Source organism: Trifolium pratense, linkage group LG5, assembly GCF_020283565.1.
Source record: "Trifolium pratense cultivar HEN17-A07 linkage group LG5, ARS_RC_1.1, whole genome shotgun sequence".
In the NCBI taxonomy this organism is placed as follows: domain Eukaryota; kingdom Viridiplantae; phylum Streptophyta; class Magnoliopsida; order Fabales; family Fabaceae; genus Trifolium; species Trifolium pratense.
This window is the reverse complement of record NC_060063.1, coordinates 42,357,628-42,385,312: the sequence shown is the minus strand read 5'-3', so window position 1 is coordinate 42,385,312 and position 27,685 is coordinate 42,357,628. Positions and strand designations below refer to the sequence as shown.

Below are 27,685 nucleotides of genomic sequence, written 5' to 3'. Positions count from 1 at the left end.
GTATCCACGAACCGAATGTAGTGTTGCGTCGGTGGATATTAACCGAAGGATAGATTCGGTTGATATTAACCGAAGTTGTCTTACATATGAACAATTTCAGTAAGTTCGTTTTATTTTGAAAAACAAACCACAAAACTCCTCTCTTCCTTTCTTCTACACATTTGCGGCCAACTTCAACATCCAACTTCAAATCACATTTCATCAAGTAAGTTTCTTTCCTTTATTTGTCATTCTATGCATTCCTCATCACCATGACATTTCAAATTCATTTTTTGTTCTTCCCTATAAAAATTCCAAAATTTCAATATCTGATTATTGAGTTAAATTGTTGATTATGTTGTTTGAATCGTTGATTATTGGTTAGTTGTTAGATTGGTTACATACTAGCATGAATGAATGTTGCTAATTGAGTTAAATGTGAATATGAAGCTAATTGAGTTATAGTGTACTCTAAGTGTTTGTCAAAATGTACGAGTGAATATGAATGCATGTTTCCATTTGAATTATGTTTCCATTGTTGCAAGAATCATGTGTTCGATTGAATTATAAGTATGAATTTATCATAGATTAATTGTTTGTATTGACTGTGAATTTATTTATCTATGTATAGATATGGAAGAAAATCTACCTAGGGGTAGGCATGGAAAGGCAATCAATGCACATGCTTCCGCTCGTAGAGAGCTTGCTGCAAATCATCCGTCCAAACGAGGTCGTCGCAAAGGACCAACTCCGGGGCAAGGTACACATGATGCCGAGGCGGGTGGGTCGCATACACGTGGACGGACACGTCTAGGACAATCATTGGTGGTGCAAGATGAATTTGATGCCGACCAATTTTTAAATGCGTGTTTTGATTATGATGATCTTGGATCACCACAAGTCTCACCACAAGTCTCACCGCAACACTCACCGCAAGATGAACCGCAAGACCCACCGCAACAACCACCTCGACAACAACGGCGCAAACCAGTACGCCGAAAACCACCAAAGTGTTCACGTAATGATGATGAAGTAGGTTTAGGAGGAGGACCGACGGATTTGTCCTTGTTAACGGAGTACGATAAGCATATGGCTATTCCGATATGGTATGCAGACCCAAATGACAAAGAGGTAAACCAATTTAAAATACGACGATTATTTTATTAAAAATGTTGTGATTACGTTAGCTCGATAATTTTTTGTGCTATTTGAATTTTTCAGATTTTAGCGGTAAATTTACGTTGCATCGCCAGCGGAAAAAAAGTTATTAATATACAAAAACCGTCCCGCCGCACGGACAGATGGTTTTGGGATGTGGTTGAAGCATCGGGTTTGGAGCCGCTTACCCGGACTAATTTTAGCGTGCTTGACTACGGGCTCCTCTGGGCATTTGTTGAAAGATGGCATACGGAGACGAGTTCATTCCACATTCCATTGGGTGAGCTGGCCATCACATTGGACGATGTCCAGTGTCTGTTGCATATTCCGATCGAGGGAAAGTTTCTGAACCATGGCAAAATGTCAAGGGATGAAGCGGCTGACATGGTTAATTCATTTCTAGGAGTTGATCGGAATGTTGTTATGGGTCATTTTGCCAAAATGAACGGGCTCCATCTGAAGCATTCTGACGTGGAGGATATCTATAGTGTTAACCACGGATTAGCTGATAAAGCTGTTGCTGAAGGTAAGTCGGCGCATGAGATTAAGCTGTATAGGGACAGGTCCATACGGGCTTTCTTGCTATTTTTGGTCTGTTGTACCATATTTAGCAACAAAAGCAGTTACTACGTGGACGTAGTATACCTGCAGTATTTTCAGGATTTGTCGGCTGTCCGTGAATGGAATTGGGGTGCTGCTGCTCTGGTTCATTTGCAACATTATCTGGATGATGCGTGTTTGGTGACAGTGAATCAGATGGCTGGGTACATGTCTTTGCTTCAGGTAACATAAACGTGCGCTTACGAAAATTATTCAACATGTATGATACGTAATGTCCGTCAATATAATGAAACTTGTTTGTCATGCTTTCAGGGCTGGATAATTTCTCATTTTCCGGGACTTAGCGTGTGGGCGCAGGATCCTATCTATTCTGAGGGCATGCCTCGAAATGCAAAGTTTGTTCCCGGAGCTGGACATAGGGAACCAAGTAGCTATAGAAACAGTTTGGATAATATTCAGACGTACGACTGCGTATTCAGTCCATATGATGATCACCGACACGTCCGCCCTTTGATAAATTCATGCTGGTTTTCTGGATGGTTGAGATGTGGTAATTTGAAAGCAAAGCATTTGCCTGAACGCGTGCTTAGACAATTTAAACATGTCCAAGGCATTCCTAGAAAACCGGATTTGTCTGCGACTCCGGGGATGAGCCTATGTGAGATTGATCGTGTTTTTATGGAGGAGTTGGATTTGAGGATGATTGCTGAAGAGATGAGGGGTCAGGCTGTGGTTAGCGCATGGGACCATGAACCTGGATACATGACATGGTTTTACAAAGTGTCGCATCCAGTTATGCGACCCGTACAAGCTCCGGCGTCACCACCAAGGCCACCTAACTTAGAGGTGTTGATAGAGGCCGCGGAAGCAAGGAATGACCCTAACATGCTTCAGGTATGCCGTGGTGTTAGGGATGAGGTGGAGAGGTCACTTCGCGAAGGTGAGGCGGTGGAAGGAACTCCTGTTCATGGTACTTTGCGGAGGATTTTGAATTTGCTTAACCCTGTTTTGACGTGTCGGCGACTTAAGCGGGGTAGAGGGAGACGGTACAACACTCGAGAGTAGGCTTAGCTAATATTGTAACTCAGTTGTTGTTTAATGTAATTTTATTATTTGAATTTGTCGAATTTGGATGTAGTCTGATTCAAACAATTTGGTGTATTTGACTACGTTTAATTACCCGTTACCTTTTTTAAATTTCCGTTAACGTGATGTGTCTAATACTCAGCTATGTTATGATAGTTTATGATGTTACATAAACGTGCAAGACCCAAAAAAAAAAAAATAAAATATGCAATTCATTTCGGTATCCAGTTACCGATATCTGGGTAGATTTCGGTATATGGTAACCGAATATACATTTCGGTAGATTTATGCCGAAACGACCTAATTCCAGTGAACCAAAGAAAATTTCGGTATCCAGGTACCGATATATGGGTAACTTTCGGTACCTGATAACCGAATATACATTTCGGTAAATTTATGCCGAATAGATCATATTCCAGTGAACGAAACAAAATTTCGGTATCCACGTACCGATATCTGGGTAAATTTCGGTACCTGGTAACCGAAATAACTTTCGGTATATTTCTGCCGAATACGTCCTGTCCAGTGAACCAATGAAAATTCCGGGGACTATTTACCGAAATCTGGGTGCGATTCGGTACAAAACTGCCGAAAACGCTATAGTTCGGTTCGCATGTACCGAAATTAACTAATATATTAGTAAAAACTTTAAACGTTCACCATTTGCGCCAAAACGGTTTGCAACAGAGGCTAGGGCGATTTTGGAGGTTTCAATCGCAAATTTAAGGTTTCACCAGTAGAACGACAATTTCTCTCTTCTAAACATTCAATTTCTCCCTGATAATCACCAAGCTCATCTCTACAAGTAAGTTTTCAAACTCAACTCTCTCATTTTCTTGCTTTTTTTTTTTATTTTTTTATTTTGATTTGTTAATGCTCGTGATTATTGTTTTGATTCCACTAAATTTGGGGTTGTATTTTAATTTAGGGTATATGATTGGACTTGTATAGGGTAATTTATTTTAGGGCATATGAATTGGATTTGTATTCTTGTTTATGTGCACCAAGTGTTTGACAAAATGCTTGTATGAGTATTGATTTATGTATAAAAATTGTTTGAATGAGTAACCGATGAATATTGATTTCGTAGATACTTATGGTGACTGTTTTCTTGTAGGAATCATGACGGACGACAAAGTTGGCCGAACAAGACGTGGCGGTGCAAGCAAAGCACATAGCTCTGCACGTAGACAGGCTGCGGTCAATGTAGATAAAATTCCAAGTCGAGCTAAAGGGAAAGCAGTTTCAACCACGATGGATGAGCCTCGACCGGAGGATGCAGAATCGCAAGAGGAGAATGAAGACGTGGAAGAAAATATTTCTGAAGAAGGGGAAGAGGAAGGGGAGGAAGGGGAGGAAGGAGTGGATGAGGAAGCGGAGGAAGCGGATGAAGAGGGGGATGATGATGGGGAAGAAGAAGTTGATGAGGAAGCGGAAGAGGAAATGGAGGAGGAAGAGGAGGCTGAACAACCACCACCAGAACCTAAAAAACCACGGAAAAAGGTTACGCGAGTAACACAAGGAAGGAACCCACCACGAGTAAAACCACCACCAGTTACATGTTATGATGGTGGTCCGTCTGACTTGTCTTTGTTGCCGGGATTTGGAAAACATGTTGCTGTACCGTTGTGGAAAGGAGAGGTAAGTTACGATTCATATAACACTATTTATTTTCGATGTCGATTGTTATGAAGTGTAATGAAGTGTAATGTTTTGCAGCTCCAATCCCGGTATTTGAGGGTAATGAACAACGGGAAAAAAATCAACAATTTCAAGATATGTCCGAAAGAGTACTCGTGGTTTTGGAATGTCGTTAATGCGTCCGGACTCGAAACTCTGCGGCGGACAAATTACAATCACACCGATTGGGGTCTGTTGACGGCATTTGCAGAGCGATGGCATCCTGAGACCGGAACTTTCCATCTTCCTATTGGTGAGATGACTATAACCTTGGACGACGTGTCCTCATTGCTTCATATTCCGATTACCGGAAAAATGCTCGACCACAACGGAACGTCATGTACAAAGGAAGATGGTGAAGAGATGTGCGTAGAGTATCTGAACTTCCCTATTAGTAAGTGCAAGAAAGAGTTTCAAAAAATGAAAGGAGCACATATAGGGTTTAAGGCGTTGAAGGATTTGTATCTCGATAATTTGAAGGATGCCTTGAAAGCTGAAAGGTTAAAGAAGTCTGCTGAAGATGTGGAATTCCTCAGGGAATGCACCATTAGATGCTATTTGCTCTACTTGATCGGTGCAACCATTTTCACCAACAAAAGTATGCAGTACGTGGACGTCATTTTTCTTACCTACTTGCGAGACCTCAGTTTAGTTAACACGTGGAATTGGGGTGCTTCTGGGCTGGCATATCTGTACAACTACTTGGATGCTGCAAGCCGCCCGAGATGTGGAAATCATGGTGGTTATAACTGTCTATTTCAGGTATACATACAAACTCAAAATGCGTTTTGCCTTTTAACTGAATGTCGGTTGTTATAATTAAATATTTTGCTTACCCATATCATGTGTTTTCAATAGGCCTGGATTATGGCGCATTTCAAAACTTTTGGTGGACGTTTTGTTGATGAGAGATACACCCACGACAATCCCTATGCGGCAAGATTTTTGCCTTTAAAAGGACCAAAATTTCCAGGGCAGCATAGGTCCGCATTGGATACAATGCGCATGGATGAAGTGGTGTTTTGCCCATATGAGGAGCACCGGCAAACCAGACCCTTTCAAGATATCAGTTGGTACACTGGTTGGATTATGTGTCGAAGTGCTATTATCAATCCACACTTGCCAGAACGTGTCCTCCGACAATTTGGACATGTCCAGTCTATCCCTAGGCACCCTGATGTATCTGCAAAGGCTGGTATGAATCGGTTTACGATTGCTGATGCATTTGCTTCCTACCTGACTGCCAACTATGTGACAGAGGAGATGCGAGGACCAAAAGTTGTGCGTGCATTTGATACCGTACCCGGATACATTCCATGGTTATACCGTGTTTCTCATCCGAAGATATTGCCACCGGTTGAAGTGGATCCACCAACACATGCTAACCTTGAGGAGGACAACGTGAGTGGTGAATGCGACGTGTCTGAAGTGACTAAGAAGGTTCGAGCGGATTTGAGGAAAGCGCTCGATGGTCAACTCAATTTGGCCGATGCTTTGGTGGTTATTGAAAAAGCCTACACTGATTTGGAGCCTGTAGATGCATATTTGGTGCGACGGAAGAGGAAAAGAGACTCGGGTGAAGGAACAAAGAAGAGGAAGAAGAAGAAGAAGACAACAACGGAAGATGCCGGAACAAGCAGCTTGTAGTTTTTTATTTTTTGTTTTCGCTATGTTTTATTTTTTTTTAAATCCTGCCGTGTACAATGGAACAACTTGTCCGTATAATTTCGTTTTGCTTGGGATGTATGAACATGGATTTATATTGAATGCGGTTTCTATTTAATTTGTTTTTTTATTGGATTTGGATTGGAATGTATGAATTTCATTTGAAATACGATTATATCCGAACAGGTGATTTCGCGTGGATATGATCCCACGGGTGATACATAGTTTAAAGTCATTTGTTGGGAAAAGATATATTTCGGTAAAACTTTGCCGAAACATACTAAAACAGTGAGCCAGAGAAAAATTCGGGAGGATATTACCGAAATCTGGGTAATATTCGGTTTTCAGTTACCGAAATTACTAGTTTGGTAAAGTTTTGCCGAAATTACCTATTTCCAGTGACCGAGTCAAAATTCCGGTACCTAAATACCGAAATCTGGGAAAAATTTGGTATGCTTTTACCGAAATAGTATTAATTATAACTTCAAGAAAATGAAACACACTTAGGCAAACTAAAAATCACAACAAAGATGAAAAGGAAAACACACTTAGGCAAATTAAAAAACAAAACGATAACAACACGGTCGCATCACTTAGTTTGCCTATTTGGGTCTTCCGGCCCAACAAGACAAGCAAGGATGGCTTCAACTGATCTTGTCAGTGTCGCATCTAGCTCGATAGGTCCCGTGGAGGAGTACTGCTCGAAGATTGAAAACATAGTTTCAACATCATCGTTGTTTTCAACAGCCATACGAGTGAAAGCAACGCGTCCGTCAGAACCAATTGATGGCTTTCGATACAGGAGATTTGATACCGTTCTATTGTCGTTCGGGTTGTTGACGGTGCGATTCAGTTGGTACAGCTGCTGTTTCAGACCTTCGAACGTTTCACCGTCATTGATTCGAAACAAATGCGGTTTTCCATCGCCGAAGTAAACTGCCGCAAGAGTAGATCTCATTCGTTGTGTGAGTGAGACATCCATTTTCCCGTTATTTTTTTTCTGTCGAGTGTTGAATTCAACAAAACACGTGAATTTAAAGATGGGTTTGGTGCACATTATGGCGGTAGGTGAGCGTTAATGAGGTGGATTGGTAGTTAGCGGAGTTAGGTGGGCTTAAATGCGGTAGGTGGGTGTTGATTCGTTTGGCGAGCGTTTAGAAAATTTAGATGGAGCATAAAAAACGTGCAACATAAAAGCATTCATTAATTAAAAGGTCAACATCAACATAACTGAAAAATCAGCGATAACGTAAACGAAAATGCAACGACAACATAACTGAGAATTCAACAACATGAGTAACCAAATTTCAGTTTGTAACTACTAAGGTAGCATACAAACGTGGATACTTCGGATCAACTTCTACCCCATTGAACATGTCGTTCACATCGTCATCATTTTTCAATCCTTCCACTCGTATTTTCGCGGTTGCTCATCATATCCACCGACATTATCACTGGCCAGGTCGATTGTCGATTCGTAATACGCAATTTTTTCTATTTTGATTTGTCTGCCGTATTTGAAGCGATACATGACTTCGATCTGGCGTTTAAGAGCTTGAATAGTCGTCAAATTGTTCGACAGGTCAACGCAGAACAACTCGTCGTTACCGCGAAACTTAACTGAAAATGCATGAGATGTCGCCCTATTGTTATTAACAGACCGATTTGAAGCACTCATTTTGCGAAATTGTTCAAACGTGTTTTTCACAACTATACACATACGGCGGTTTTATACTACATTCAATCTAATTACGGCCACATAATTTCGTCGGTGTAATTTTAACCACAACTAAATGTCGGTGTAATCTTGACCACAAAAAAAAAAAAATAAAAAAATAAAAATTTTCGATCCAATCTCGACCACAAAAAGTGTCGGTGTAATCTCAAATATAAATTATTTGACGGGTTCGTATCGATTAAGTTATTTATATGATTTTTAACAAGTTTTCAGGCATATGCTTACATCTTTTCTACCCCCCAGTTTTCTTTTATACCCCCAGTAAACAGTTGTAAATTTAAACACATTTCGGTTCGCATTCCCCGAAGTTTATGAGTTCGGTTAATATTCACCGAAGTTTACTGTCATACCCCCTTATTTCGGTACCAATCTACCGAAAATTTCAGTGGGTCACTGGAATTTGTACGGTTCGGCAGATGTTTACCGACATTTTAGTTCGGTAACTATTTGCCGGAAGAACAACATACTTCGGTACCAATCTACCGAAAATTTCGTTTGTTCACTGTAAATAGGCGGGTTCGGCAGATATTTACCGAAATCTGGGTATATTCCGGTACCTAGTTACCGAAATATATTTTCATGACAACCAATGATATTGTAACTCACGACCTTCCATGGAATGACATCCACGCGAAATCCATTGTTAATGCTGTTCATCCAGACACATTCATATTGGAAAAATTATTCATACAATTACACAACATCAAAATTACTTCAACCAATATCATTATATTGACACAAACAATTACACAACACCAAATCACTTCAATATATTTCATTACAAAATGGATGTCATTACATCTCGATTCATATCATTACAAAATGGATGTTCTTTACATCAAAATATATAACAACGTAAAATACATTAAAATAGGCCAAATGATCAGTCAATCACCAATGGAGTTTCTCTACTGCCTGCACCAACTATTTGGATGGGGACAACGTTCTCGGTGCTCATCATCTCCTCGAACCTATGTTGCGCAGCTATGAATGAATCTTCCCAACCCAAACTTTGTTTAGCACAATATTGCTTCCACGACTTGTTTGATTTGGGTATCGGACACCCAACTTTAAGCATTACCAAAACATAGTGATCCGGTAACGCGCCAAGGCAAATAACCCTTGAAGACGGGTTTGGTGACGGAATGGAACGCAATGGGAAAAAAGTTTCACAAGGGCCGTTTTGAAGTATGGAGAGCTGAACAACTACTCTATCCAATATGGTGGCCACGATATGTCCCAAATCCGGCAACGTGAACCATTTATCCATCGGTGCAACACTATTCCTAATACTAGTACGTTGTCTCGTCCTCGGGGGTGGGAGTAGTGCATCACAGATATATTGGTAACGCTCCTCGCAACCAAATATAGCAACATACATATCCTTATTCAATCGCAACTCCCTGCTCATGTTGCACCGTATCAGTTCAAAATCATCTTCGTTGCCTCTCTGAGCCAATGCAACGGCACGGTAACCACAATAGCCGTCGCCGTCCACGTTGATGATATCTTCAATGAAGGGATGCATGAATTTTGGCATGTGGTTAATTCCAAAAATTTGAGATGATGAGGTTAGTGGCAATGGGTTGGACACAGTGAGCGGAGCTTCAGACACCGTAGGCATAGGGTTTGATGCGGTAGGTTGTGATGATGATGGCCTTGAGTGGGATGGAATTGACGGAGACGGCTTTGACGATTGCGACGCTTGTGTCTCCGTGAAATATTCTTCAACATGCTCCCATCGAGACTTATCTCTGCTGGTGGATCTTGTTCCACGGACCACCTTTTTCTTTTTAGCCCCTTTTGATTTTACATTTGTGTTCGGAGGCTCCACATCGGTGGTTGTAGGATACGCAATCTTGCGGAGTTGATCTCGGATCTCATTTTTCATGCTTACATCAGCTGTCCTCAATCGTTCCTAAAACAAACAAAAAAAAAAATATGCCATTAAAAATTAAAAACCAACGCATAATGATCGTAAAATCGTAAAATAAGTGTATTATGCCTTTAATAAACACGCACCTGAATTGCTTGCCACTCTGCCGTGCACGCATAATCGTCCTCGACGTCACCACCAACTTCTTCATCTCTGAAACAAATTATCTTCCAATGTTTGTAAACCTCATCGAGTCTAATAGGCCTATTGTGGTGCAGTTTCTTGGCAATCAAACACGCACATGGCAGCCCGTAGTTAGTCCTCATCAGACAACCACACTTCATGCTATCCATACCAGTAAACTCGACTCTTTTTGATTCAGTGTGGATGTATCTCATTGCACGTCTAGAGATTTTAAACATCAAAGTCGAGTAAAGTGTTTTCTTCCGGTATGTGTGTCCATACACAGACATGTTCTGGCCAAATTCAGTTTGCACTTGGGTGAATTGATTGCCTAACATTCTGTGGATCGATTCCCAACCCTTCACCAAATCACCGAGACTGTCGGTCAAGTAACTTTTCAAAACACCGTGTGCGCTTTCGGCTCTATTTGTCGTATGGTTGCCCATGTGCATATGCTTGTCCACCCATGCACTCACGAGCTTCTCTTTGTCGGTGTCCAAAATTGTCTCTTCAACGTATCGAACAAATTTTGGCCACCTCTCACATAACTTCCTAAAAGCCATAACATTTTCAGTATACTCGGCCTCAGTAGACGAATCTAACACATCCTCGAACGCCAAACAGACTCTTTCCCTCATGTCCGCCGCCTTGACCTTTTCCCCATCCCTCACCTTGACCAGCTCGACTGCCTTGGTCCTCACATTCTTCTTAACATGGAACCGACAAACCAACGCCGCCGCTTCTGGAAACACAGCCGGAATAGCATTCATCAAAGCTAAATCTCGATCCGTCAAGATAACCTTCGGCAAATTTGTCTCACGCCTTAACAAACAACGTAGTTGTTGCAGAGCCCATATAAAGTTGTCTTCCTTTTCGTTACTGAGCCAGGCAAAAGCAACGTTGAATGTCTTCTCGGTCGAAGTGAATCCGACTATCTCAAACAGCGGCATTTTGTACTTGCTGGTTTTGTATGTGGAGTCCATCATCAGCACAGTATGAAAAGAGTTGAATAAAGTTATGGACCTCGGATGTGCAAAGAATATATCTTGAAGATGTTCTACTCCATTTTCAACAACCGTCCGATACTTGTAGTAGTACTTGTTATCATCAAGCTTCTTGCATAAGTGTTGCATCTCAGTCATGGACGCCCTCATTTTAACTCTGTACCTATGACGAGCGTTGTACACTTGCTTTGCAGAGGTCTTGTTTTCCGGATCTCTCTCCTTTAAAGTGGACAATATGTTTTTTGGAGCCACCGCATTCCTTGTCATCTCGTCCATAAAATCCTTCTCTTGTGGTTTCAAACGCCCCGCCACGAGATGCCCTTCAAGCCCTTTGTCCAACTCGTGGTTATGCATACCGTTGACAACAGTCAAACGCCATAGTTTTGTTGCCTTGTTGTAATACCCACGGAGTCGGAAAGGACATTCGCATTTTCTTGTTCCGGAGGTATCGGATTTCAACTTCTTCTTGGCTGGAACATACTTCCCACTACGTTCACACTCTAACACCAATTGAGCCTTTCTCTTCTCGCCCGAATCGGATCGCCTAACTATAATTGCGAACCTTAAACTTTGCGACACGCTTCGAGCCCATTTGATCAACTCATCTCTGTCGTTCTCTTCCCTATCAGTCGCAAAATGAGACGATGTGTCAATTTCTATCGGCTGCGGCACATTAGGAGGACTTCTTGGTTGACCAGCTGGAACAATGCCCGTTGCAAAAAGGCCAATCAATCAAATGAAAAAACACTCAATCAACCAACCACACATAATATTTACAATCCTATTACAGCATACGCAAATGAAAAAACAATCAATCAACCACACATAATATTTACAATCCTATTACAACACTAATTAAACACATAGGACACTATGAAGTCAATATGAAGCCAAAATAAAGCCAAGTCAATATGAAGTACAGTTTATAAGTCAATATAAAGTCAAGTCAAGCCAAGCCTAAGCCTAACGCAGAGGATCAACATTTCGGTTCGTATAAACCGAAGGTCACATAACCAGACTTCGGTTTATATTCCCCGAAGGATTACTGTCAGAAACCTTGCGAGAACAGAGTCTATGATAGCAAGAAAAAACGAATTTAAATCGGTGGTTACCTGAGTTTTGTGCTTTGGTGCGTGTTGAATCCATTAGATGATGCTTCAATCTCGATTTCAAGCCTCAAATGCGTCAAAAGTTGATCTTCTTTCCGTAAGCTTTTCAAATTCTCGTTTTGTGAATAATAAGAACTGACAGCAGAGTATTTATATATAGAAACACTTCGGTTAACATTAACCGAAGTAATTCAGCGAGTGGTTTATATAAACCGAAGTCCATGGCCTGCGGTTCGTAAAAACCGAAGTCTCTTGGCAAAATTTTTTTATACCGCAAAGGGCAAAATGGGATTTTCGGGGGGTATAAAAGAAATGGGGGGGGGGGTCGGGAGAGAAAACTTCTTTTGGTTTTGGTTTTGTGGATGGTTAGGTTGAGATTGAAGTGTTCAATCAATGTTTCTAGTTATTGTGTAATCAAGTTCCCTATAAATGGAAGATCTAGTGTTTCACAAAGTGACAAATATTACTAAAATTCACAGATATAATAATATCAACTAAAACTCTCATATAACTGCAAGATTCTGAGTAAAAATGTGTTCAGTCCAACAATATCGACCATTTGGAACTTGTCTGACTAAACAATGGAATTTTAGTTTATAGTTTAATAAATAAACAAATATATGGACAATCTTCTCAAGGAACATTTTCTTAAAAGAGGAAAAGTTAAATGGCAAAAAAGCACTATAACAATGGATGATCAACACTAATAACCACACATGAAAGGTGTTGGCTTGGGTCCTTGGAGTATGCTTCTCTCAAGGTCTCAGGTTTGATTTCCTCTTGTATCAATTTCGGTGGACTAAGTCCATATAAAGAAGAAAAAAAGACTCGGCTTTAAATGGGGTCCCCGCAAGTGGGCGGTGGGATTAGTTCCCTTGGATTAGTCGGTAACCACACATGAAATATTCTTAAGAATCTCAATCTTATCCAAGTATAAAATTTGATTCACAGTACTCAAAGATATGCAGAGAGAATATTTTGTATAAATAATACATAAATCTGACTATCAAAAATGTGCATGGCCATAACAGATTAACTGCCACATGCAAAACTTGTTAAAAAAAATACTTCAAATCATACAGTTACATGGAGATGCTTCTTCATTGAGCAAACTTCTTTTTCCTTTTCTTGGATTTGTTTTTATCCTTGGAAGGTTTTTTCTCAGTAGAATCATCTTCCATCTTTTTTCTTTTGGATTTGTTTTTATCCTTAGAAGGTTTTTTCTCAGTTAGATCATCATCTTCTAGCATATGCTCAAACTCTTCATAACTTGCAAATGGAGAAGCACCCTTTTTGCCACCAGTTTTACGTTTTATTTTTCTTTTGTCAACTTGATCCTCCTCCTCCTCCTCATCATCAGTGGCATCATCAACATCACCTATCTCAATATCATTATCATCATCACTGCCATCATCAGCAAATGGAGTATCATCAGCATCATCCAATTCTATATCTGAGGGTATATCTATATCTATGTCTGCATCGCTAACATCATCACCAATCAAGTCATCATCATCCTCATTGGCTACTTTATCCAAATCATCATAATCAAAATCACCATCTGGTCCTAATGAGGGATCAGCAGAATCCAAGAGATCCTCAATCTCTTCATTATCACTTTCATCTTCACCATCAATATCATCACCAAAATAATCATCAACATCATCTTCATCAGTTGGTTTCTTCTTCTTTTTCTTTGGTTTTGAAGATGAACTCTTCTTGTTTGTATAGAATTTATGGAAGACTAGATCCTCTGGTGGTACATCTGCTTCAGCTAGTGCAAGAATCTCTGGCCCAATCAAGAGGTTGTTAACATCCAGCTGCAAATTGGAAAGAAAAACAAATGTTAACCAGTTATACCAGAAGGTTGGAGAAAGGTGCATTAAGCCGGTGTTGTTAAGTAGCAGCTATAGCCGTGCTATGGCGAAGCGTGCTGAACACATTGGTATTGTTCTGCAATACACTATTTTAATACAAAATGCTAGCAAATATCGGCCGCTGATAGTATTATATAAACTGAATAAATCTTGCTGAAAAGGTAAAAATGTAACATTGTAGTTTACCTGCTTGACAGGTTCAATCTGAGAACCACCATGCCAAGCGCTTTGTTTTGGTTTTTTCTCCATGAATTTGTCTAAGAAAGCTGTTAAAGAGAGGTCGTTTAACGGGTTTCCATTATAGACGATGTTGGCTCCAGAAAGAAGAGTTCTTGCCATGGTGGCAACAGAAGGGTGTGCATGTGAAGCAAGCACCAGTAACTCCCACCAACTTACACGGTCTGCATTGCTGTTGAATAGATAAAGTATGTTATTTATGATCTAGAAATATAATTAGAAGGTGCTAGCTATGAAGAAAATGAATACAAGAGAAGTCCTATGAACAACTTCATTGAGTGGTTAAGAAGAGAGGTAATAAGCCAATTTGATTAATCAATTAAAAGTAAGCTTCATATAACTAGTTTCTGTATGCTAAGAGTTTGTGGAAATAAGCATAAAATTATAGATTGAGCATAAGTGTCTTGTCTTGTGCAGTTTATATAAGCCCCTGATGCTTTGAACAAACAATTTCTAAATAATTTTATTTTATCATATCTCAAATGTACTAACATAAAAAAAAGTTCAAGCAAATTACCAATAAGACGGCTCTCGGTGACGTGGATCATAACCTCCAGGCAACAAAGGCTTCTTGATAGATTCCTGCGATTTCTGACCTTCATTATCAGTTTCAGAATTTGATTTTTTTGATTTTTTATGATTCTTTTTACTCTTTGCAAGTGAAAAATCTTCATCCTCCAAGGCATCATCGAAATCATCATCATCTTCAGAAGATGCTGGTTGATCATCATCATCATCATCATTATCATCATCATCTTCTTCAGAAGATGCTGGTTGATCAACATCATCATCTTCACCGTCAGAAGAATCTTTGTCAGAATTGGCAACCTCACCATTCTGAGCTGGTACAATATCATCACTTGGTTTATCGGACACAGTTGCAGGTTCCTTATCTGATACGGTTACAGGTTCCTTATCAGTTTCTTCTATAACATCTTCAAAGTGTTCAAGTTCGTCATCGAGAGACTCGTTCTGCAACGCCATGTTCCTATATGACAAGCGAAGATGATGAGAAAATGATTAATTTTTACTACGTGTTTGATTCTGCGGTGAGAAAATTTGATTTTGACACTATTGATTTTGTAAAATTGACTGACAAAAATTGAGTTGAATGCAAAGTGATACATGTATGGAACATTCAAGATTAAAAATTAATTGTAGAGGCAAAAGCTTCAAATTCTAACTTCAAGGTAGAATCAATTCTAGAGACAAAATTGTCTCTAATTGAGAACAACCAAACATGTCAAAATCAATTCTACCCCCTGTAGAAGCACAAACACTCCTCAGATTAGGTGTGTCCCGTCCGACACCGACACTTACGATTACACTGAATTATGTCATTTTCTCAAATTATTATCGGTGTCGACATGTCAGTGTCGTGTTTGGTGTCTGTGTCCGTGCTTCATACTAGAATCAATTTTGCCTCCTCCAAAAGTGGAACAGAACATACACGTAATAATAATGACAATGAGATAGTACAAACAGTGACCAGCTTTACTTACCATAAAGGTGGTCTGGCTTTAAAGAGTTCAGAAAGAAGGAAAAGGCATGCACAGGCATATTGTGGTGGCTGCTGGAGTGCAATCTGAATGAATAAAAATCATTGTGTTAGAATAAGTGCAATCTTATCAAATCTTAAAAAAGGAAAAAGATAGAGAAAGTGGAATTTAATAATCACCTGTAGTAGACGTTTAGAAAATGCAGCTACTCGCTTTAAATTAACATCCCTTTTCATTGCTCTTAGAATAAGTGCAATAAACATTTCTGCCTGATAACAAACTAGTTAGAAAAAATCTATAGGGTGAATGAAGAACAGTAAAATCAAGCATTTCGGGTCTGGAAGGTAAAATGTAAACATTTTTCTTGCCTTGGATGTATACATGGCAGCTGGAAGAAGGAGTTTGGAGTACAAAGCACGGTAAAATCGATCACTGGCTATCTGATTCTTGGATGAAATTTTATCAAGAAGCATCAGTGCTTGAACTCCGACATTAAAATTTTTTGAATGAACCTGCAAGGTTACAGTTTTTGTCAAGATGCTTAAGAACCAAAACCAGGCAATTGTATATAATCAGGCCATATTCATTTGGTAAATACCGCATGTAGGGTTTCAGTTTAGTACTTACCAATTGGAAAAGTACTGGTGTTTGAACTTCAATAATGTCATCGGCTTCATTACTTGAGACAAAAGGAAATGCTCTATTCACTCCCTGTGAAAATACCAAATGATTATGCAATTCAAATCAAAGGTTGTGGAAAATCCAGACAATGACTGAATGTGAAATGTTCAAAATTTCACAATCGTTAATATATATATTCAAGAAAAAATTTAATATTACTAATGTATACTTACCGTTAAGAGAACTGATAGAAGCCTGGAGTCCATTTCCGCGTGTGAATCTGAATGCCCATCTGAATTTTTCTCTTTAGGATTTTCTTTTCTGTGTTTATCGAACTTCTCATTGCTGCTTGGGCCAGTTATCAAAACCTGAGGATTTCTAAATTGTTAATGTTTATCCTATTTTCTTACTTATGTAGATGATTGAAGATTCATGTGTTATCGACTTATCGTGATATTTCAGTTAGAGATTAGCTGGAGGAGGAAGGACATTAGGGAAAAATGATACCTTAAACAGTCCAAAATATACATCAATGAGGCGTTTCGCCACTTTCGGGCCATCTCCTTTATTGGTGAGACGGATTTGACTCAAGAAGTTAACCTGAAAATACATAAAAGGGAATGAAATTCTTCGGTCAAGCCATGTCTAAGTGGATAAGAATAGATCTATGTTTAAGTTCAAAACTCATTAACAAGTGACACTTCTGCAACTACAGAAAAGTGATTTCAAACAGATGTACTCTTGCTATTAGAACTCTTCAATGTGAATAATTCTTACAGAGAGAGGTAGCAATATAAAAAAATCTAATCTGAAATGTATTTCATTTTAAGTATAAGTATTCAGTATTATTGTAATTACAACACAATTATTATACTCCCTCCGTTTTCTTAAAAGTGTCCAAGTTCTATCATATTTAGCGTTTCTAATGAACCGTCCAATTTGTGTTTTAAGGATACGATTTGTCAATTACCCTTTGTCAATTATTGTTATCTTTTTCAATATAATTTTTTATATATATTTGAAAAACTAAAGTTTTTTTTTTTAAAAAAAAAAAAAGAAAGTTTGCTCCTTTTTTTCTACGATAAGAAAATTTGTTGCTTCCTTGTTATTGTTATATTCAGATTTAAACAGAATTTGTTACCTATAATAATGGTTCATTGAAGGTTTAAATAAGATGAGTACTAGGTGCAAAAAAATAGGAATTTATTGGTGAATTAAGATGAGGGTATAATAGGAAGATAGGGTGCAAAAATCCACTTTCTTAATTTGGTGTTATCATTCTAACTGGACACTTTTAAGAAAACGGAGGGAGTAGTATAATAATCAGATACTCAAATACTTGCAACACAGAATATTTGTATTTAACAAAGCCAACATATGAAGATGCAAATAACAATATAAAAAGTATATGTTACAAGATCTAGTATTGACGGTGTGTGATTATGAGTGTGTTATAACTTATAAGACACAATAATGTTCAAAATTATAGAAACATAGCAGGATATACATAAAATCAAAATGTGTGATAGTGTGACAAATCTGTTACATCTGAAGAAAAACTTTGCATTCAATAACATAAGTAACATGGTAAGAATAGAACAGTATGACATACCGCATGGTACTGTGAACGCGGTGATAAATGAGGCCGAAAGAGAAAAGTATCCACCTCATTAACAACCACAGCCTGCATAAAAAGAAGAATAGAAAACACATGTAAATTGAGAAGGAAAATATTGGTATCTAAAACAAAACAGGACATAAATAGTAGACTGAATGTCAACATATGTATCATCACCAAATAACATAAAACCTATAAAAGAAAATAGTCAATATCTTTTAAAGGGAAGGAAAACAAAAGATAAGTCATCGATACTTCCAAAATACTAAATTGAAAAGGTTAAGTCAATAAAGCGTCGTCAATTGCAGATCACAGAAAATAGCGGTTTGTTCAAATTCCGCTAAGCTACAGTGTTATTGCACTGCTATTTGACAACGCTTTGTACTAAATAGCATATTGCAAAGCAATAACAATTTGCTCGCTATGCTATAGCAGCAATTGGACAACACTGAATAATAGAGTTTGACAAATATACATATACCTTCATATTTGGGTGTTGAGACAAAAGGTTGGTCAAGTGATAGTCAGCATTAGATGCTGCCTTATTATCTGGATCCCCGAGCTGAAGAAGAAAAAAATAAGTGTTTAGTTACAGTTTGTTGGAGTTCTGAGAAGCTCGCTCTAACCACCTCCTATAACACTGCCAAATGAAATATCAAATATGTTGCCTACAAATAAGCCATAGCTTAGTGTTAACTCACTTTATTAACAAGTGCAGTAAGTAGTTTGCGCTCTTGCTCCGACTTCCTACTCAGTAGCACAAATATGGTCTGCAAGCAACAAAAAATCACACCCGACCGATATCTATTAGCTTAATCTTAAATTTGCTTAATATTCTGAGATCATGTTACACTAAATATTAAAACATGTCTCCACACCTGACATAAATTACAAAAATAAAAACTACAAAATGCAAGGGAGGAAAACCAGATGTTTTTTCCTGTTAGTCACTGTAACAGGTTGATTTTATACAAAAAATTTAAGCTGAGACAAAATATTTTGTTACTTAATAAACGGTGATCAAAGAAACTAACCTTTAATGACTTGTTTTTCAAAGCAGGTAGCATGTCACGGGATGCTTCTTCAAGTGCAACAATAAATCGTTCATATCTGAGGCAACAGAAGATAGTAAATGAATCACTAAAAAATCACTAAAAAGTGCTTGGATAGACAGAAAACTTAACGTTTTTGAAAACTGGCAATGTTATGATTATCTGTCAGCTACTAGAGGCTAAATGATTGCAAATCCTAGTTAAAACCAATTATTCTTATAATAATGGTGGAACAAATAATTAATTGTATAGAAATCATCTAAAGAAAAGGAAACAAAAAATGCACTAGCATTTAGAAACTCGAATGTGCTTATGAAACCTTAAACCATGTAAAATCAGAGAATTTGATTTATGATAGTGAAGAAAGTTTTGTCACACATACCTCTGCTTCAAACATTCCTCCCAATACCAGAAAAGTAGAAGGGAGTTGCCATCTTTATTTTCAGGAATGTGATTTAGCGGCCTTTGCATCAGGGTCTTCAATTTACGATCTGGTAATAAGCTATAAGCAAGACAGGGGGAAAAAATGTAATAGATCAGTGTACTGATGATTTATGTGATTCAATGCTGTACAAATTATACATATTTCCATCACTTACAAAGCTATCACGTAGATTTTATCTCATTTTTCTTAGAGAATCATTTTGAAAAACTTATATATATGATTACTAAGGTTTAATTATATCAGAGTTTTTCATAATAGGGAGGGCGTGAGAGATGGAGAGACAACGGGAAATGCAAACCTTGCAATAAATAATTCTTGAAGTGCTTCAAAACCTGACAAGGCATGGCGCTTTCCAACCTTGGAAGTCACCATTCCTAGAGTAAACCATAAAATCCATCAGAGGCTCAAGTCTAGAGCACATAAGGGAAGGACTAGTGATAAATCCAAAGTATAAACACACAGTGGCAAGGCAATCTCAACACAAAAAATAAATAAATATTGGAGCAAAGAAAAAGCATCACAATTGAAAAAAAAAATGCACAAACAAAATAACACAGAGTCAAAAAATTGGTGCAAATGAAACTTCTAGCAAGTGCAAAGCAGGAATACATATCTCATAAACCTCAAATTTAAATAATATATGCAGGTTTGCTACTAGGAAAAGAAACAATTTTTCTTTTAGAACATTTAGATAGAATAGATAGAAGTCTGGCAATGGTATGTCACATTCAAATTAAATGGCTACTACAGGATTCAAAACAAAGGGGTAGTAGAATTTACAAGGCATGGTATGACTGTAAGAAAATATATGTATAAAGACAAGACAATCAAATGACTAAAAACTCAAAAAGGAGGAATGATCAATTAATAAAAAAGGAAAAAACACAACGAAGGCATTACAAGAATCATTCACTTCGACCAATAAAAATTTATCAGAATCAAGTTCAATGCATATAGTGTATATAGGTCTCTCTTTGATTTCGACAAGTAAAAGGATTGCAGGCAACCCAAAATACAAGCTCCCTAAAAAAAAACTCTTGAGCATAATTAAGCTTACAGCTGACAGGAAAAACAACTAATCAAAATTCAAATATCTACACATGTTCTCTATGCAACCTTCTTGTGATGATTATTATCCTTCAATAGATACTAGAGTTTACATTGCTATAAACAAGTTCCAAAAAGAGAAGAAATGTAAATACAACTAATCAAAACTTGAAATATCTACAAAATCTATGCACCATTCTTACAATGCTTATCCTACAACACATATCTATCAAGCATTGACACTGACGCGGACACCTCAACACCGGTAAACATTGGAAAAAATGAATTAATCAAACAGAATCATATGGGGCGATGTCGTGTTGACACCAACACGTGTGGATACCGGACACACCTTCTGTCAGAATACATACTACATTTTTTACATTTGTATAAACAACTTCAAGAAAGAAAACCAATGTAAATGCAAGCATAATACCTCAAACTAGCATACACAACAAGCAAAAAACAACAAAAAACAAAAATAAAATAAAATTATGAGAATAGAATTTACCCAAAAGAGCATCAAGAGACCTCAAATTTGCAACAGGATTATCACCAACCAAAACCGAAAAAGCAGACACTTTATCAGCAGCAGTACCAGACCTCTGAGTAGAAATCAACATCTTAATATCACCACTTTTTCCTCTAGTTGATTCATAATCCTGAGCTAATTGTGCCATCAATCTCTCACCCAATTCCCTCTTTTTCTCCACAAACCTCTTCCACTCATCCAAATTCTTCATCTCCACCTTCTTCCCTTCCCCAATCACCTTCCCTTCAAGCTCAGCAGCATCCTCAAACCACACACCTAAAGCATTTGCCTTAATCAAAGGAAGCTTTGGAAGATTCTTAAACTTGTTATACCCTTTATCCTTATTAGCATCATTCAATGACAATACAGGAGGTTTGGGTTTTGGTTCGGGTTTTGAGTTGGGTTTTGGTTTTGGCTCAGGTTTTGATTTGGGTTTTTCATGGGGTTCATTGTTTTTGCTAAAAGTTTTGTTTTTTGGCTTCTGGGTATTCTGGGATGTGGTTTTTTCAGGTGTTTTCTTTGGTTTGGTTTTGCGAAAATCGACATCGTTGAAACCTGAATTGGGTTGGGAAGTGGATAAACCAAGAGAAGAAGCGAAAGAAGCTACCTCGGATTGGAGGAGGTTGATGTCTTCTACGTTTTTTGAGGGTTTGTCGGAATTGGATTTTGCCATTGTTACAGGTTGAAGGAAGGAAGAGAAAGGGAGAAAGTTTGAGGTTGAAGTAGAAACAAAACCAGTAGGGTTTAAGAATTTGGGCCTTGTTAGTTAGGCCCAGCCCATTAATAGCCCAAAAGAATTTAACACTAAAGTCAAACACTCTAGATCATGCCACGTGTCCCCTTCTTTTATTGTCTCAATCAACCATATAGCCATCAATTAAAAACTAGTAACATACCCATGCTGTCGCACGGGGGTCGCACGTTTCGCGCGTTAGATTTTGTTTGGGTTGTTGGGTTGAGGGTGCATTTGATCGTAGTGTGTGGATCATAGTTATCAACCAAATTCAATGTTACAAGTTGAATTATCTTGTGTAGGAATTGGGATTTTAAATTTCAAATCACTGTTTTTGTTTTAAAAATTTGATCAGCGGATAACTTGTCCCGTGTATGTGCAACGTGTTTGTTTCCTTGAAATCACTGTTTTTGTTTTATAAATTTTATTTAGCGACAAACATTGCACTTAAAATAGTTTGGACTAATCAATTAGCTATCCGCATCTTCATGTGTTTTGATCAGTGCATAGCTTATCTCGTGTTTATTTCGTTGAAATCACTATTTTTATTTTATAAATATTACTTAGCGACAAACATTGCACTTAAAATAGTTTGGACTGATCAATTTGTTATGTGCATCTTCATGTGTTTTGATCAGCGCATAGCTTAAGCTTATCCCATGTTTGTTTCTCTAAATCATTATTTTTATTTTATTAATTTTTTTTTTATGAAGCTAAATTAGTCCACCTAAATTGGCACTAGAGAAAATTTATTTTATTAATTTTACTTGATGACAACCAATGCACTTGAAATAGTTTGGACTGATCAATTAGCTATCCGTATCTTCACGTGTTTTGATCAACGGGTAATTTGTCCAGTGTAAGTGCAACGTGTTTGTTTTGTTGAAATCACTATTTCTATTTTATAAATTTTAGTTAGTGACAAACATTGCAATAGTTATTTTAAAACTTTTATGAGTGATAAAATTGTTATCTCCCCATAAATTATAAATGTTTATCAATAATATTTTTAAAACATTATTATTTAAAATTCTTTTGCATTTGCATGTAACAAATAATTTTTTTTTTCTTTCTAATGTTTTGTTTTCTGAATAATTATTCTTTGGTTGTAAATTAGAAAGGAAAAAAATAGTAAGAAAATATATTTGGGCCTAATGGCCCAATTCATTAATAAAACCCTAACATCATTTCACTTTCCTTATTCTTCTCCCGTAGTAGTTCCATACAATAATTGATTTGGACAGACTTTCACTAAAATGATAATTAATCTCTCTCTATAACTCCAAATTTAGTGGAGTTTGATTCTGGGAAAACTAACTCGATTGCGGTCATATCGGTACTAGTTTGGTGAATTATGAATCCAAATGGAATTTTGTGCGAAGTTTTGAAGTTGTTACTCGAAAGCAGATTTTGTGCAGAACTTTGGGGAACATATCTTCACTAAAACGGTAATTAATCTCTCTTTGTAACTCCAAATTTAGTGAGGTTTGATTTTGTGAAAAGATAACTCGATTACGGTCATTTCGGTACACATTTGGTGAATTATTGATCCAAATCGAGTTGTGTGCGATGCTTTGAATTTGTGACTCAAAAGCAGAATTTTAGAGGAGGCAAAATCCAAAAAATTATAAAACAGGGAGGGTAAAAGTCTGCATTTTAAAACAGGGGGGGAAAATTCCGATTTAATCAAAATAGGGGGTAAAACTGCATTTAAGCCAAAAAAGAAATCAATAGTTTTTTTTTTCTTTTCAAGATTTGTGTATTTTTTTAGTGGCGGATAGAAAAATAAATACGGGTCCGCATATATTTTCAAATCAATTAATTAACCACCATTCTACACGATTTTGTTTAATAATCTGACTCTTTTAGTTCATCTTTTTAATACTAATAATTTCATGTACATAAAAAAAATCTTTTTTTTTTAATGATAAAACTATAATAATTCTAATAGCTAAGAATCCCATTTTATTTTTTTATTATCGTAAGAAAATTGACCAACTTAATTGTCATATGAAAACTTTCCTATTTGATCGATGATAATTGATTCCACAATATGAATGTTTATTACCTTGAGGACATAATTTTAATCACAATTGGTTTACATGCCATAGTAATTGAGAGACTTTATTTACATCAAGTGTTCCGGGTTCGATAGACACATTTCTTTTTTCTTTTTTTTTAATAATAAAGGTATTAAAAAAGTTCCCTCCAAAACTGCATATGCAAATTAGGGTTAACCTAGTTGCATATTATAACTTAGTTGCATATATAAGAAGGATGAGTTAAATAAACAACTTATTTGGTTCTTCGTTAGTTCACAATTGATGAGGTGTGTTTCTCCGAAGAGGAAACACATGGCTTGCAAAAGTGTGGAAAACATGGGTCCCCTCAAAAGTGGCAGTTTTCTCTTAACAACTTCTTCATGATAAGTTGTTGACTCATCATAATCTCGGACAAAATGGTATAACTTCGGAAGTCGGAGCTTCTACGTGTGTAGTCAACTGATCACTTATTCGTTACTTATAACCATATCACACTTGTATGATAGACCGGTATGCTAGCCTCATAGATGAGTAAATTGGGTACCCACTCACTCACATATGTACATCCGTATATATGTTGTCTGATTTTGAACATAACAATCATACATATTATATTCGAAAATAGATCGACTATTTGTCGGCCCACCCACAATATTTTTTCCGGTTCCGCGACTGTACATATATACTCTCTAAAATACACTAAAAATATTTATATATGCAAGCATGAATGTAAACTGATCGTACCTGGTGATCAGAAAGGTTGATGGTCGGTCCGTTGAGCAAGCTTCCACACCGAAGGGGGGGTTTGTACCTGCAGGTGCTCCGATGCCTAAGTCAGCAAAGAGAACGAGAGATACAAAGAAGAGAGAGAAAGAAAGTGTAGAATGGTTTAGAATACCTGGCTCTCCTGTCTAGGAGAGCTTATATAGTGCCCCCAGCGCTGGGCCAAAGGTTGATCTATTGGGCCGGGATAACCGGCCCAATAGACTCAACTGCCAAGATAGTCCCTGTATCGTAGGGGAAGGCCGTTATTTGCCTCTATCTTGGTTGGAGCCGTTCCGCTATTCGCGGGTAAGGGATAGGCTCGATGACAGGTGTACTTGGATAAAGGAGCACGTGTTAAACGTGCTGCTTAGCTGTTAAGCTAAGGCTGAATGAGTCATCGTGGATGGATAGACGAGCACGTGATTAGCGTGGAGCTAATCCGTTATGTCGAGCAGGACACGTCATTGACTGACGTGTCGGGGAAGTCTCCCCATTTGGGCCATGCCCCAAATGTCGGGCATAAGTGATTGGGCCAGCTCTTGGCCCAGTCCAGAACAGGAGCCCCCCAAGTCGTTGCTCCTAGCTATAGGAGTAATGACTTAAGGTTCATGCCCGTGTGTCGAGGAGCTGTTTTCCTCGCCAATCCTAGGAGGATTTCATAATTCATTGATTATGTTTGTTGCTCGTTTGCGCGAGCAGAGTTTATATGTTGTTCGTAAATTCCTCAGCGGCACGACGAGGAGGATTTTACAAAAGGGGAAATTTCTCTTTGCTCGTAACGCGTGCCACGATGTTCGTGGTGGAAATTACGGGGAGAGGATTTTACCCTTTGCAATTATTGGCTTTTTAGTTCCTCGACAAATTGTCGAGGAAGTATTGTGTGAATAGCATCTTGTTAATGCTGCTTGTTTTAGCGGGCACGTTTATTTGTGACGTTTGTTTGACTTGCCCGTAATTCGCGCTTGTCCGCAAAGTCGGGGAGATAATTGCGTTGGTGATAACGATGAAGATGCCTTCGTAGACGCGTGGTCTGTTCGATGGGACTTGAAGAGACAGACGTTTCGTCTGATGTTGCCACGTGTGTGGGCTAGTGAAAGGGCGTAATAATTGCCTTGGGAGTATGCGTTAGTAGCCTCGTTTTACGAGGAGGCTTGTGAGCCGTTGGATTCATCACGTCTTTTCGTTTTCCATCAGATCACATCAGGGCCCTTTGATGCATTTTAATCTTGACCGTAGGATTTGATCAACGGATGTGACGTGACTGGCGCGTTGTTTCGCGATGCAGGGTGCAAGGAGATCACAGTCTATAAATAGGAAAGAGGAGAATCATTTGGAACTTTTCTCTTCTCCCTCCCATCGTTGCTGCTACTGCTGCCTTTGATTTCAAAGTTTCATTTTTACCAAGTTCTTCTTCATTCAAAGGCTCGAATCTTCGTTCAAACAGGTAATGTGTTTTACTCCATTTCGATTTCTCATGCCTTTAAACCTGCATCTTTGTTTTGAGTGCTTTCATTTATGCTTGGATTTGTGTGTTTTTACCCATTTTGCCTTTGAGTTTCGAGTGTTGTTTTACTCCGATTTCGAACTTTTTGGAGTTTTGGTATGAATCTATGGGTTCTGCGAAGAGCACCATGGGTATTCCCTGCACTTCATTTGATCTTTTCTGGAAAAGGGGATGAACACGAAGAATATGCATGAGCGTCCATGCATTTCTGGGAAAAACATGAAGAACATTCATGGATTTCTGGGAATTTGCGAAGAACATGATGAATATCGCTTTAATTTCTGGAATTCTATGTTTTTTGTCGGGGAGAGAATGCTGTTTCTTCTCCCCGTGTATTGTAGCAAAAAAAAGCTAGGTTAGCTGCACCTTTAGTCGGGGAACTTCTCCCCGTTTTCGCTTTCGCGAACATTTTAAGTGTTTTTGTGGCTTGTATGAGAATGTCGGGGATCTTCTCCCCGTTTTTTCTTGGAGAATTTCGTAAAGAAATGAGTTTCTAGAGAACTCTTTGTCGGGGACCTTGTCCCCGTTTCACCCTTAGGGGGGATTGAAGACTTTGTGTCGGGGAGCTTCTCCCCGTTATTCTCTTGAGAACTTTGTAGATAAATGAGTTTGTAAAAACTCTATGTCGGGGGGATCTTCTCCCCGTTTTTAATTTCTAAGTGTCGAGCCATGTCCTGTGTCGGGGACCTTCTCCCCATTTTTAGGCTTTGTTAAACAGTTCCCCCGTCTTCTCTGTTTTTGCCTGTTTTGCCATTTTGATAAGGGCTTTTGGTCGGGGACAGCGTCCTCGCCCTATTTCACGCCCTTTCACTTGAATTGCGGTGAAAGGGTGGATTTGATAACTGTCGAATTCACTATCTTTTCGCTGCTTTTCAGGTACTCAAAATGTCCGACGTGGAGGAAGTAACGGGGAGCCAAGCCACGTCGAAACACAAGCTGGTCGACACTATTACTGACCCAGAGCTGGCTTGGGTTGCGCCCGAGCCCCGGGGGATTGCTTCGACGATTACCGCGCAGGATCCGCGGCTTTTTACTGTCGTCGAGGAGGCTGGTTCGGAGAACTGGGAGGTTCATATCCCCGCCGAAGGGGAGCGGGTTTGTTCGTCGTACGCAGGATGTAGTTTTACTATGTACGAGATGGCGTTCAAAGAGCTGGGATTTCGGCTGCCCTTCAACGATCTCGAAGCTGGAATTTTTGGCCGGCTAAGAGTGGCTCCTTCCCAGCTTCACCCGAATTCATTGGCATTCATCCGGGCATACCAGATCCTATGTCGGTATCTGGAGGTAGAGGCTACCGTTGCCTTATTTTTCTATATCTTTCAAATCCAACGTCAGAGAGTCGGGGATCGGCAGGGTTGGATTTCTTTAAAGCATCAGTCGAGCAAGATTTTTAGGATGTTCGTTGAGTCTGCTCGGGGCTTCAAGGAGAGATATTATGTGGTGAGGGCATTGACGGAGTTTGCTGAAGATTCCCTCCACATGGAGAAGCCTGTATACAACGAGGACGGGACTCCTCAGTTGGACGAGGAGGGGGGACAGGTAACGGAGTGGGTTCTCCGGTTTCCATTGTCGTGGTCGTCAGAGCATTTTGATTTGCGGACCGACGAGTATCTAACTGCTGCCGAGGATCTTACCCCGGCCGAAATGGCGGGCTTTCAAAAGCTCCAAACATAT

General features: G+C 38.6%; 5 protein-coding genes across 5 annotated transcripts; 2 read left to right on the top strand and 3 right to left on the bottom strand.

Moving 5' to 3' along the window:
• Positions 1 to 1,026: 1,026 nt before the first annotated feature.
• Positions 1,027 to 2,963, top strand: LOC123887510 (protein MAIN-LIKE 1-like). The gene is made up of 3 exons (XM_045936834.1): positions 1,027 to 1,110; positions 1,201 to 1,920; positions 2,011 to 2,963. The coding sequence occupies exons 1-3, from the start codon at positions 1,069 to 1,071 to the stop codon at positions 2,761 to 2,763; spliced, it is 1,515 nt and encodes a 504-aa protein (XP_045792790.1). The 5' UTR covers positions 1,027 to 1,068; the 3' UTR covers positions 2,764 to 2,963.
• Positions 2,964 to 3,906: 943 nt separating this feature from the next.
• On the top strand, positions 3,907 to 6,111 carry LOC123886709 (protein MAIN-LIKE 1-like). Its single transcript, XM_045936001.1, has 3 exons — positions 3,907 to 4,425; positions 4,504 to 5,226; positions 5,323 to 6,111. The coding sequence occupies exons 1-3, from the start codon at positions 3,907 to 3,909 to the stop codon at positions 6,109 to 6,111; spliced, it is 2,031 nt and encodes a 676-aa protein (XP_045791957.1).
• Positions 6,112 to 6,718: 607 nt separating this feature from the next.
• Positions 6,719 to 7,111, bottom strand: LOC123886708. The gene has a single exon (XM_045935999.1). The coding sequence runs from the start codon at positions 7,109 to 7,111 to the stop codon at positions 6,719 to 6,721; it is 393 nt and encodes a 130-aa protein (XP_045791955.1).
• A 1,639-nt stretch (positions 7,112 to 8,750) lies between these two features.
• On the bottom strand, positions 8,751 to 12,076 carry LOC123886707 (PKS-NRPS hybrid synthetase cheA-like). The gene is made up of 3 exons (XM_045935998.1): positions 12,043 to 12,076; positions 9,890 to 11,628; positions 8,751 to 9,785 (listed from the first exon to the last, which is right to left on the bottom strand). The coding sequence occupies exons 1-3, from the start codon at positions 12,074 to 12,076 to the stop codon at positions 8,751 to 8,753; spliced, it is 2,808 nt and encodes a 935-aa protein (XP_045791954.1).
• An 868-nt stretch (positions 12,077 to 12,944) lies between these two features.
• On the bottom strand, positions 12,945 to 21,930 carry LOC123884786 (CCAAT/enhancer-binding protein zeta-like). Its single transcript, XM_045934003.1, has 16 exons — positions 20,947 to 21,930; positions 19,687 to 19,762; positions 19,326 to 19,445; positions 18,926 to 19,001; positions 18,593 to 18,661; positions 18,373 to 18,453; positions 17,886 to 17,957; positions 16,781 to 16,873; positions 16,507 to 16,641; positions 16,280 to 16,363; positions 16,021 to 16,164; positions 15,832 to 15,921; positions 15,656 to 15,738; positions 14,671 to 15,141; positions 14,103 to 14,325; positions 12,945 to 13,859 (listed from the first exon to the last, which is right to left on the bottom strand). The coding sequence occupies exons 1-16, from the start codon at positions 21,638 to 21,640 to the stop codon at positions 13,140 to 13,142; spliced, it is 3,231 nt and encodes a 1,076-aa protein (XP_045789959.1). The 5' UTR covers positions 21,641 to 21,930; the 3' UTR covers positions 12,945 to 13,139.
• Positions 21,931 to 27,685: the final 5,755 nt, after the last annotated feature.